Source organism: Mesoplodon densirostris, chromosome 17 (assembly GCF_025265405.1).
Source record: "Mesoplodon densirostris isolate mMesDen1 chromosome 17, mMesDen1 primary haplotype, whole genome shotgun sequence".
Taxonomy (NCBI): domain Eukaryota; kingdom Metazoa; phylum Chordata; class Mammalia; order Artiodactyla; family Ziphiidae; genus Mesoplodon; species Mesoplodon densirostris.
Window position 1 is genome coordinate 9397386 of NC_082677.1, and position 13038 is coordinate 9410423.

Consider the following 13038-nt stretch of genomic DNA (forward strand, 5'->3'; position numbering starts at 1 on the left):
ACACACAATCTAATCAAGTCCCGAGGTTATATAAAATATACCGTACTTGGCTGGCTGGCCTGGGACCTGGCACCTGAAGTTGATGCAACTGTTTTCATAAAAACCATCATCATGGTAAACCCAAGTGTCTTTAACTGTCAAAGCCTCAACTATTCAATATATAAGCTCACTCCTCACATTTCTGGGAGGCAAAGACCAGACCTATCGAGTGTACCATTGTCATTATAAAATCAGGAAAAAACAGAAATAAGCCATAAATGCAGCAACCATTCCAAGCGTCTTATCGAGTTCCAAGAGCTATAAGGAAGGCAGTTGGAACCTTTCACTCACCTCAAAAAGTCTGTCGCATTCCATGATCATGTGGGCCAGCCCCTGAGCTGCGGCCAGATTCTCACTGAGGTCCTTTTGATCTGGCTTCCCGGAGGCATATTTCTTCTGGATGACTCTGTAATTGAGGGGGAGAGTCCTCAGCGGATCCCAAACCCAAGAGCTTTTCACAGTACACAGCTCATCCCTTTGTCATGTCTTCATGCCCAGATGCCACCCAGATCCCATACTTTCTCATTTCCAAATAAAAACAGTGACTACACATCTTAGATATCCTGAGTCAGGCTAAGAGTCTGACAGTTCATAATGGAAAACCTTGGAAAAATACACGGGCAGGAATAACTGTTGGGGGAGAAATTAATCTATTATTCCCAAGTTTGAAACTACTTCACTGCAAGCTGCCGTGCTTGGGCCTTAAATCTAGCCTTTTAAAATTGAAGATTGTAAAATACTACTTTGTGTCCTTTTTCCCTCCTTCCCACTAACACACGCAAAACAAAACAGAACTCCAGGCTTTCGGGATCACAAAGGACACTGTGCTACTCTGACAATTCCCTGATGCTGAGCCACATGAATTATGTTCCTCCAAACATTTTCTGATTATGAATGAAGTGCTGACAAATCCCCAACTTGAAATACAGTGGGAGTTTTTTTAAGTAGCCGTGGGGAATACCTGGTTTAGGATTAGCATTCTTGCTGAGGAAAACCCACCTGGGGGAGTTTTCCTTCTTCAGTAAATTCAGATGGAAGAGGGAGGGGGCCAGACACACAGCCAGGTTCATGGGCGTCATCTGATTCTCCTCCACCGCGTGGACCACGTCGTTGAGGAAGCAGAGCAGCGTCTGCAACACCTCCCTGCTCTCATCGGCCAGCAGCAGGACGGCCGCCTGCACTGCCTGCAGCTGTTGCTCTTTGGGGACGTCTGCAGAAAAAGCGGTGCCGGGAGTTAGAGGAACAGCCGCGGAAGGAGCCAGCGGGAGTGGGGGAGCGAGCGCTACCTTCCTGCGAACACACTCGGGGTCACTGTCAGCACAACAGTGACATGACAACAGCTAAGGGCGCAGAGCTGCCCCAGGTGGTGAGAAGCTGGACCAGCTGCCGTTGGAACCCCACAGTCTCACTCCAGAACCCACAGTCTTCACAATGAGGCTGGACTTGGCAAGGCACACCCTGCGCTGGCTTTTCATACTCTTGGAGCAATCCGCCTCCTCACCTACCTGTTTCAAACCTCTTGCCCACCCTCCCTCCCACCCCACCTCCAGCTCGTAAAGCGTTCCCCAGGACGCCCAGGGCTTGGGGAAGAGGAACCAGGCCCCTCCCTCTCGGGCCCATTCCCTGCCTGGGCGGTGATAGGGGTGATGGGCACTGGTCAGCAGGCTTGAAAGGGAATCGGCCTGAACAGTATGAGGGAACTAAAAGGAAAAGGTATAGAAAAATGGGTGCTCCATGCTGCATTCTGCTGCCCCCTGGCTGTGTTTGTTAATGATCTGTGAGGCCTGACTCGCCACCCTTATTCCTCTCACTCTGAAAGACACCGTCAGGAGCCCACGTGGGCTAACACAGTTGTGTTTCCTACAATACGAGGTTCTAGAGCGGGTCTCTGCAGCAGGTGTCTGTGCTCCAAAGAGGGGTGGGAAGAAACTGTTGGAATTTCCAATGGTGTTTGTTTTCTCTCATGCTTTGAAAGTACTTATGGGATGTGTCTTATGATAGGCACAGTATATTACAGTATATCACGATATATTTATATTATTGAAAATATGTAAGTATACATGCTCAGATAGCTCCTACTGGCAGGGGTTCCTGATAAAAAAAACGTGGAGCCTGCTGCTCCTTGGGGGCTGTGGCGTGCCTTCTGCCCAGGTCCTGCCCCTCTCCATCATCGGCCCTACCAGGGCGGGGCACACTGCGGGCCCCAGTCAACCAGCAAATGCGAATCTCTGGAAGAGCCTGACCATGGGTTGGACATTCTGGAACCCACCCCCACCCCCACCAGGTCCACTGTGAACTGGCACAAGACAGACCTGGGTTTGATAGAGGAGAGCCATTCTGTTCACATTATACAGAAACCTTTTTCCTTTTTCTTGCTTGTGCTGAAGCAGAAGCAGATACTCCTAATGACCTCAGGCTTGTCACTGAAGTGTTATAAATTCAGCTGGAGCCCTTGAACTGCCTTTAAATAAGCTGCTTTAGGTAACATGTCCAGTGCATGCATTGTTTAGCTTTAAGCTGCCAACCTTCTCTTCTGTGCCAAGATTTTTGAAGAGTCATCTGTCGTGGCTACAGGTTGTCCCAGCTTCCTTCTACTCACTCGTTTCTTTATCCCTCAGAAAATATCTTCTATCATTACTTTCTACTAAAGATGCCTGCAAAGGTCAACTGTCAATCCCTAAATTCAGCATTCGTATCGGATCCTATCCTCTTTGACCTTTTTTGTGGCACAGGCACTCCTGTGGTTCCTGCCTCTTTCCTGGCTCTCAGAAGACTGTTCTAGATCTGGATTTCTAGGTGCTGATAACTGGCGTCCACACAGATGGCTAGCAGCACTTCAGACTCCACGTCCAGGCTCCTCTCTGCCCCCAGATCAGCTCCCCTCCCCCTTTTCCTTTCTGAATGCTCTTTAAAACTACAGGGTCTTTGATCCCTGCCTCCTTCTCTCTCCTGTAGACCGTGGGCTTCACATGTGTTCATTATCCATCCAACACTCTAATTAATCATTTGATGAAAGTCCAAGAAGTAACAGAGCTACAGTTGGACCTGCTCTGGAGAACGGAGGAGGAACTGTCCCTCTCTTCTCCACAGTTCTTTGGAAACTTTGACTCCAGAGTCTATCCCCAGAACATCTTTATTTCCAGTCTTGCCGCTGGAGGTCCCCACAGGTAACCCAGAACCTCAACTAATGTGCTGGCTCCCTAACCCTCCATTCTCGTCCTGTCCAGTGCCTCTCGTTCACCACTTCCAGATTCATGGGTCAAATAAGCAGTTCCAGTGGACATGCATCCTGTGGCACAAGCCTGGCTACCTATGAAATACCTACTCTCTCCTTCTTTCTCTGTAAGAAAACCCACGTTCTGTTCAGGTCTGGGCTGTAATGTGCTCAGGGAAGTTGGGCCCCTCCCTCAAAACCAGGGGATAACCATGTTGGCCTAGACCAAAAATGGTAATCCCATTTCTCTTCCCAGTGACTGATTTAGGGGAGAAAAGTGTAAAATTTCTGGTCTATGACCAAGATAAATGCTAGCTAGGCATTTCTGTACATTTATCTCCCTGATAAAAAGAGACATATGCCCAAGGAGAACCCTTCTGCCTGCCTCTTGCCTTTGGATGTGGTTTTGGGAAGACATGATAAAGATGAGTGGTGGCAGTCATATTGTGACCTTAAGGGGATGACAAGAGATGCTGACCTCAGCCATGGTGTCACTGAATTAACCAACTCTGGAATTATTTAACTCCAGATTTCTTGTCTTGTGCGATTATATCATGTCTTTATTATTTAAACCACTGTTTGTTGGATTCTGGGTTCTGTGTTTACAGCTGAGAGCACCGTAACTGGTAGCTCCCTCAACACCACCCAAAGGGTCCCCGCAGTGATTAATGAATCAAATATGAACTCTTTGCTCTAATATTCAGTGCCCTTCCTGGGTACAGCCCCAGTCTAATGTTTGGAGTCATCTGATGCTGCACTGGACAGTTACCCTTCCTTGCAAGCCAGACAGAAATCCTGTAATCTCCTGACACATGTGCTATTGACTTCACTCAGCATGTGTTCCTCACGTGTCTCAACCTTCAGTTGTCACTTCTCCACCAAGTCCTTGTTCTTCATCTCAACCCCCTTGGGTGCTCTTTGTAACCTTATCACGGGATTTCTCCAGTCTGGCTGTTTTGCAGTTATTTATGTCCATGTCTCGTCTCCCTCAACTGTAAGATGCTTAACAGCAGAGTTAAGTCTTACCCATCCATATGCTCTGCAGTGCTCAGCATGGTGCCCTGAACATAAGCAGAACTCAGTAAATGTTTGCTCAGCTAAAATAAGCCCTGCTTTGATCTGTTTTATTTTGCTTGTGAGTCTCACAAAGGGCTAAAAGCATTTATCTCTTGGAAATAATCTGACTTTAACCTTAGACTAGTGTCAACCATAACCTGAGAACTGATTAAATGTAAAGACTCATATATGCTACTCCCAAACCATAAGGGAGGTTTAACTGAAAAACGCAGCTCAACCTCTTACAGCAGGAACATCATGAATTCCCTGTATTTAGCCTCCAGCAACATGTATCACTAGTTTAACTTAACCTATTCACTCTAACAAAATAATATTTATTTAGTGGGTCACCACTTTATCCTGTTTTTACAAGTGGTACTTGTTATAATCCTTTTCAAATTTGCAATATTATAAAAACTCCTGAAACACATTTAGTACAGAATTCTCAACAGCAAGAATCTGCTTCAAGTTGGATCAATTCCATGTCAAGTTCCACTTCATGTATATGTTGCTAAAAACTCAAAAGTCCACAGGCCAAGTGTTTTTTTCCTAAAGAATTGAGACTTGGACCATTAAATACTTACAGTTAACTGTTGAACAACACGGTTTGACCTGTACGGGTTCACTTAACAGGCAAATTTTTTTCTTTTTCAGTAAATACACAGTCGGCTCTCCCTATACTTGGGTCCTGAATTTGCAGATTCAACGAACTGTGAATCCTGTACTATGTTTATGATCGTGGTTGTTTGAATCCTCGGACGCCCAACTGAGGATACAGAAAACCGACTATGGGACTTTAGCATCCTCGGTGGGTCCCGGAAGGAATCCCACGAGGATACTGAGGGACAACTGTATAACCATAACAGTGCAGCTAGAAAAGAGCCACATGTTCATTTCTAATACCATCCCCTACTTTGCAACTATCTTTATCAGGATATGTTGTTAAGTCAATACTTGCTATTTTCAATGATTAATTAAAGGGGTTTTGCTGAGAATTATCAACTTCATATCACTTAAAAAGTTCTAAGTGAAAATATAAATTAGTTGAATTAAGCTTAAGCCTTGATTTGGTTTGCTTACTTTTCACCAATTAAAACACATTGCATTAAAATACATTTCCTTTCATTTCTAGTCATTTTAACACATTTGGATTTCATATATCCCAAGGAAATGCTTTCTTTTTAAAAACACCTATATATAAAATAAATTCTATTGTGTTACCTTTTCATTTTGAATTTATTAAAAGTATATTGAAAGTTAGTTTTTATATCCTACATAAAACCCTATTGAGCAGGAAGATTTTGATGTCAAAAACGTATTTTCAAATGCATAAAATATAGCCTGGAGATTTCCATATTGAAGTGTGAACAACATATACTTCTGGAGAGGACGGTAGAATTGTAACTTTTATATACTTCTTCATGCATTACTTGTACAATTAAAATTCAATCTATAGAATTTTGTTTTTTAGGTGGATGAATGCACTTGAGAACACTGATCTGCCTTGTTCTCACTTACACTGATAGATGTGGAGGAAGGTCTCGCTGAGCTTGTTGGTGAAAAGAGGCTCAGGAAGGTCCCGGAAGAACTGCTTCACCATATCCGCCACGTCGTAAGCGGATTGGTCCTCGTAGCTGACGTTCTCAGGAAAGCTCTCGTTCATTTGACGTAAGGCATGGATTCGAGACTTCACGCCTGATTTTCGAAAAAGACCCACCTGAAACAAGCCACAGTGACGTGTTAGTGAGGCCACCTTTGCCCCAGACATTTTCTTTCTACCGCAAGCACACTGAGGGAGATGAGAAGGCAATAGGACCAGGACACGATGACTTGGAATTGCATCCAAACTAGTATATTGTAAATGACTAACTTAGCTACTTTGGGCAGTAGCTGAACACTGACTTCCTCTCCCATGAAATGAAACTAAGAATAATAGCCCACCTTACAGGGCTCCTGAGAAAATATACGTGATTGTGCTTTGTGACTTGTCAAGTCTTACAACATGGTAGACGTTATTTTTTTATTCATTTATTTAACAAGTAATGATTAAATACCCCCTATATATCAGGCATACTTATATCTTCTAAGAGTCATTAGTGAGCAGGCCAGACAAAATTCCCTACCTTCTGGCGTGTATACTTTAGTGGGGGTTTTGAGAGACTTCTGTCAATGGAAGGTTTGGTGGATCCCAGATAGGTAAGCATATCCAATGCCCCTTTGAAGGAGAGGTTTATAGGGAATATGCTCATGAAACAAAATATCGTTAAGCACATATTTTGATTGACAGGTCTTACTTATATGCTTTTCCTTCTTCAGAATCCTTATAACATATGCTTCTCATATGATGCACTTACTACTCTACCTGGTTAGTTATTATGGGTAGAAGCTATGGCTGTAGTGAGAATGATTCCTAAGTGGCTTTTCTTCAGACTTCAAGACACTGTATTATGCCTTTTTCATCCTTAGGGCTTAGACTCCTCCTCTGCTTGATAAATGGAGCAATAAGGCACCGAGGGGATAATGCCCCTAACAGGAACGAGTGAGGGGCAGCAGAGCCCGATGAGGATGGAGGTTCCTGCAGTGGTTTCCAGGTTATGCTGTAGGCTCTCCCCAAGTGGACCTGCCGTCACCCCAAAAGAACTGAGCTTCTCTGGGAGCCCAGGCTTATAGTGAATTCGTATGTCTACTATTTTTAAATGCCTATAGGGCACTGAGTTTCTCAAAACTGGTTCTTCAACCCTCAGTCTCCACTCTTTTCACTCCCCAAGGGCTCACTGGTTGGCCCACTTCCACATTCCCAGTGGTCAGAGAGGTGGGCAGCGGCCTCGAGTCAGCACTGCTCTCCCTCCTTATTCCTGGAGAGACACACTCCAGGTTGTCTCACTGGCTGCTCTGTGTGCCAGGCCGGCCTCGACCCAAGCTCAGGGGTCTGAAGAGAGCTCTCTTGGTTGCTGCTATAAACAGAGAGCAGTGCTAATTCTTTTAAACTGCATCACAGCAAGGGAAGGATTCCAAGCAATCAGAGAATACTCAGGTTTTTGTATACATCAGCTGAATGGATCGCAGGGGCAATTATACCCCGCTACTTTTTGTGGCAATAGAAACAGAATTCTTAGTAATACTTCTTGGCGTTCCAAGGCTTACCACCCTAATTTCACAGAACAGGATATTAAGGCATGGTATCACTTAAAATATTAATTGCTTTCTTTTTTATTCTTAAAGTTTGGAATGTCTAGAAAATGCAAAACGTTGCCAAGAAGAATCCAAAGAGCATTTCTCTTCCTCTGGCAACTACTCTAAATTTCATCAAAGGGCATGAGAAGAAAGCATGTCCTGTCAAAAGAAAAGTTCAAGATGTCAAATGAGTGATTATCGAAGTGAGATCCAGCCTTGATGTGTTTACATCTCAACTCTTCTGATTCTGGAAGGAGGCCCGGGACCGTGCCTCAGGGCTGTGCTGCGCGGGAGTTCTCAGAAGCCAAGTGCCCCAGAGGTGAATTCCTCAGTGTGACTCACAGTTATCCTCCTGTGAGTTGGTATTATTCCATTTGAGAATTCCTGTTATTATTATGTTTTAACAGTAGAGAAATATTGATCGGATTCTATAAAAAGAATAAAGCAGACAAATGTTTGTGAGGACATCGCAGAACGAGATTCCTCTTTTGTCCTCTGTGTCTTGCTGGCTTTGATTTTGGGTGCACAGTGATGTGCAGGTACACACACATCCCAGTGGTGTTTTCTTTGTATTCTTTTGTTTCCAAGTTTCTTTCTAGTTTCAGCAAATATTGTGATTTTAATTATTTTAGACATGTCTGGAGCTCTCCAGCTGCGGGCTCCGAGCTGCTTATTCTGACTTAGAGCTCACAGGATGTCCAGAGGGTTGTCAGGTATTTATTTGTTCTGCCTCAATTTCTGACAATAACCTTCCCGTCCCACCCTGATCATCCAAGGGACGTGGGAAATATCTGTGGGTTCTGGGGATTTTTGTTGGAAGCACCAAAGGAAAGTTTTTTTCCTAAGCCTAATAAAGTAAAGGTGGTCTGAAATCAGATTCCAGATGTTGGAGTGGAGGATGGCGGAAGGGAAAGATGGTAAGGGCGCCTGTCTTCAAAGATGTCACTGAGCTAATGTAAGAACTAACCCTGGAACTGTCCTTTTTCCTGCCTTCTTGTCATGTGACCGTGGGAATTTTCTATAGTTTTAAGCCATTTGGGGGCAGGGCTTCTGGTCCCTGGAGTGAAAAACTCCCTGGGCGTGGTAAATAGAAGCTTCCTCTAGTGATGTAAAGGTCCTGGAACCAGAGAGAAGAGCTTCTCCTACCCATCATCATAGAGCAACCAGGGCTGTTGGCCCATGGAGTTGGCAACCATCATTTCTTCTTCTGCAAAAAGCTTTCAGAGCAGTGATAAAATATGCATTTTTGGCTAATTTTTTTTTTTTTCTAAGTAAAAAGTGGAGGACCAAAGAAACCACTTTAAAATGGGTTTCTTCTAAGGGCACCCTTGTCATCATAGCCAATGGAAGGCAACTCCAGACCCTTCAGCTTCATTACAAGGAGGACCCAAGATGTGTGAAATGTCTTTCATTTGCTTCCGTGTGTCACTGGTGGGAGGGTGACCTGGGTAGTCACACGGGGACCCACACTTGGTTTAACGTTCTGCGGTCACCGTTTTGAAATTCTTCATTATTTATATGCACTTTCATTTTGCACAAGACTCCACAAATTACACAGCAGGGCCTGCTCTCATGCACCTCGAAAGCACGGCTCTAAGACTCTCTCTTAAAAGGTAAGAATAGAGGTCAGCAATGTGAAATCCATTTTTTAAGCTTCTCTCTTGCACATAATCTCTCATTTCAAAGATAAAAGGATGAACAATGAGTGTTGCTCTGATCTAGTTTTACTTTCCTCTCTCTTTAGTCTTCCACCCAAAAACTCAGCTATGAAAAAGCAAGGACTCGGGCTTCCCTGGTGGCGCAGTGGTTGAGTCCGCCTGACGATGCAGGGGACACGGGTTCGTGCCCCGGTTCGGGAAGATCCCACATGCCGCGGAGTGGCTGGGCCTGTGAGCCATGGCCGCTGGGCCTGCGTGTCCGGAGCCTGTGCTCCACAGCGGGAGAGGCCACAACAGTGAGAGGCCCACGTATCGCCAAAAAAAAAAAAAAAAAAAAAAGCAAGGAATCAAAGTATAATTTAAAAAGATAGGCGCTGGAACATCACTCATCTTACCCGAGGTAGGCAGCAGGGAGGGTGATGAACAGGCGGCAGGTCGAGGACACTTGTACTGAGTATGAAGTGTCTTCCCAGCATAATTGGGCTTTTAAAACTTACTGCTCCATTAGAAGGAGAGCTTGGGCATGAGTGCTGCATTAGAACTCAAATTTCATCTAAATAATATTAAATCTCCTACTTGGCATCCTGTTTATGCTAATCCTTGCAGCACTTAATGATGTTTGTCAGGAGTTGCATTTCCTCTTCTTCAGGGATGTGCTCCGCTAATGAAGAAAAGTTGGTTTTATTGAGAGAGCGAGAGGGTCCTAAGACCAGTATGTGGTGGGTTCTTATGTGGAGCACTGCAGGCTTAGCCACTCTCTGCCGTGACTTCATATTCATCAGGGGCTGGGTATGACCTGTCCTTCTGTGCAGCTGATGTAAGGCAGAAATAAAGCTCAGCCAGCAAAGCCCGCTCGTCTCACAGACTGCTGCGTCTGAATACAAATGGTTCAGAACTGAAGGCTAAACTCCCTATTTCATCTCCAGCCAGCTGCCAGGGCAGAAATGGATACACTGTGTTTCCTCATACGGAAGCTGTTCTGCACTTGGGGGTGCAGGAGGTGGAACGGTGGTCTTGTTTCAGGACTCCATAGGGCTGTCTTCAGCTGTTTGTGATGAATGTTTGAGAAGAATGTGTAGCATGAGGGAGAGAAGCTGAGCTTATTGCAGGAAGCCTCCCTCCCTGGGATGAGGGGCTGAGCCTTGGGACAGTCTTGCATGGTGGTTCGAGGGGACCGTGTAGAGGCAGGCAGCAGAGAAGCCAGTTAAGGGTGGTTTAGAGGACGGGTATTCTGAGACCCTCTGGTCTGGCATGGCCGGGGGGCTGAGATCTCAAGAGCCTGTGTAGACCTGAGTCTTCCCTTCAGAGGAGGTGCCGTTGGCGAAGGAAGGACCCTGATCTGGTGTGTGTCCGCTCCTTCCTTGTGACTCTCATCCCTCCTCTTTCTTTTCTGATTCATTGGCTTTTATTTGCTCAAGTTCGCTCTTAAATCTCCAGAACAGTCTTCCTCCTGAGCCTGGTTTTCTTCGATTCTTATTATGTTTCTCTAGTTTCCCCTTGTCCCTTCCTATGACCACCTTCCTTCTTCACAGGGACCAGAGGGGGGCTCTGTGTGCTGCCCACACTCTGTGCTGATGAAGGGGAGGGACGTACGAGGCGGGGGCCCTGCTGGCGTTGGGTACCCCATAAGGGGAGGAACTGCATTCCATGAAAGTCCCTTCGACATCTCGAGGCTTTTTTCTTTTGATGGATACAAGAGAAGGGTTGCCTTGTTCATTGCGGTTACATTTAGAATCAGTATTTATGTCTATGAAATGAGTCTTTTTTCTTATAAAGCTTTGCCAGCATACTGTTTTTCAGTGTGGTGTTCTTCCAGATTTAAAAAAAAAAAAAACAAAATAGGGCTTCCCTGGTGGCGCGGTGGTTGAGGGTCCGCCTGCCGATGCAGGGGACACGGGTTCGTGCCCCGGTCCGGGAGGGTCCCACATGCTGCGGAGCGGCTGGGCCCGTGAGCCGTGGCCACTGAGCCTGCGCGTCCGGAGCCTGTGCTCCGCGACGGGAGAGGCCACAACAGTGAGAGGCCCGCATACAGCAAAAAAAAAAAAAAAAAAGTTATAGGCCTGAAATGGAGGCTGGGAATAACCCAGTGAGTAGAAATTGAGGGGGTTTTGGTGCCACTGTCCTTCTCTCTGTTCATATGACTGTGTCTTCAAACAGGAGACTGGGCCCAGTAACAGCAGTGATGCCGGTGATACTCATTATTCAGAAGCTACAGGGGGCAGGATTGGTTTCCATTCTACATAAAGACTATGCGGTGAGTAGAGTGGTGGTATTACAATGCCTTTATACCCAATCTTGTTCGAGAAAGAATTCAAGGTGACTTACAATGATCTATAAAGTATAGTAAGATGCAATTAAAGATAATAGATGAGAGGACTAGAGCAAAAGGAAAATAAAGATAGAGAAGGTTAGCAGGAAGTAGGAATGAGGTTCACACACAAAATTCATGCCCCCAAATTATATATATTTACTACAGGCAGAACATGCATTTGGCTTCAATAATTCTAGCAGCCAGTGTAGAGAGGAAAACATATCCAGCTGAATGAGTCTGCTGTACCTAATATAAATACCGACCAGTTATCTAAAAACAACAATTTTTTCAGGTGCTGGGGCCAGAGAAAAAAATTCTTTCATTCTTACAGAAAAGACACCACATGATATAATGATCAACATCATCAACACAATCCTGAGAGTCAATTCATCAATGAGTTGTTTAGGGCCACTTCTCAAAGTGTCCCTCAATGCTAGAGATGGCATCACCCCAAAGTCCACTGGGACAAGCAATTCTAACAGGTGGTAGCAAAGTGCACTTGTTAAACACTTGGACTCTGTAGATAGATTTTCAAGCAAGTGTTGGTTCCACATTGCCTCCTAAGGGCTAACCCTGCCCAGGGTGGATGTGGGATTAAATGAGGCAATGCTTGCAGGATACCTAATATGATCCCTGAAACATGCTGGGCATGCAAGAAAGGTTACTATTATTGAATGAATGGCACAGATGGCCTGCATTTACTTTAAGCATTCCTGAACAAACACTGTTTTCTCTGAATAGAGCTTTTGCTGATAAGCATCAGCTAGCTGGCTATCCATTAGAATGTTTGGAACAAAATATTTTCTATGCTTGGTAAAAGGCAGAGCCAAACACTCTAAGAGAATCAGCCAAGAGGGGAGATGAGCCTTACATACCCTTATGAAAACTGAGAAGCCTGGAAAAACATGTGTCCGAATAACAGGCTACTCTCCACAAAATACAATCTTGGGTCTGTACTTATAAACCAGTAAAGGTACAATTGAAGCCACAAAGTCCTAGGCCAAAGGGCATGGTTGCAGTACTTTCAGGGCCGCAAAAGAGATTAATTAGAGTGGGTATTTCCAAATATTCACTCAAGCCCACCTCCCCAAAAAGTTTTCTCAGTAAAATACCCACAGACCCTCTACCTTTGATTAAGGTGTGCTTTTGATAAAAACTCTAAAATTAAAAAGAAAACAAATCTAATGCTTAACAAACCAGATTCAATGGATTGCTCTATTGGGAGGTTATTCACAAGTCAACTGATATTGGGGCATCTGCCAAAGATGAGCACCATTAGTTTTAGACAAGTGGTCTATTGCCCTTCTTTCTGAGAAACAACAGGCAAGCCATCCAGGCCATTTCTCAAACAAAGCAGCCATCACCACCACAACAGTAACAGCAATGACTGTTACCCTCACTATAACATCTAAATATGAAAAAATGTAGATATGTGTATTATCTAAATTAGGAGTGGGAAGGGAAAATGGAATAATGCATTTAGTTCAATCAACAATGGCATTGAATGAAGAAGTTACTCTCATTCTTACTGAAAACTGGTATCAGATTCATCAAGAGACCATCTTGATTCTTAGCGTGATCTCAGC

The 13038-nt window shown here is 44.7% G+C and overlaps 1 protein-coding gene across 5 annotated transcripts in view; it reads right to left on the bottom strand.

Annotated features, from left to right (window-relative positions):
- The window catches only part of STARD13 (StAR related lipid transfer domain containing 13), a 253253-nt gene that overhangs the window by 25273 nt on the left and 214942 nt on the right, over window positions 1–13038 (bottom strand). For all 5 annotated transcript variants that reach the window (XM_060079645.1, XM_060079643.1, XM_060079642.1 and 2 more), the window contains 3 exons: window positions 5828–6026; window positions 1039–1249; window positions 331–445 (listed from right to left, as the gene is read on the bottom strand). In XM_060079645.1, coding sequence (XP_059935628.1) covers window positions 331–445; window positions 1039–1249; window positions 5828–6026 — 525 coding nt within the window. The remainder of the gene's footprint in view (window positions 1–330; window positions 446–1038; window positions 1250–5827; window positions 6027–13038) is intronic.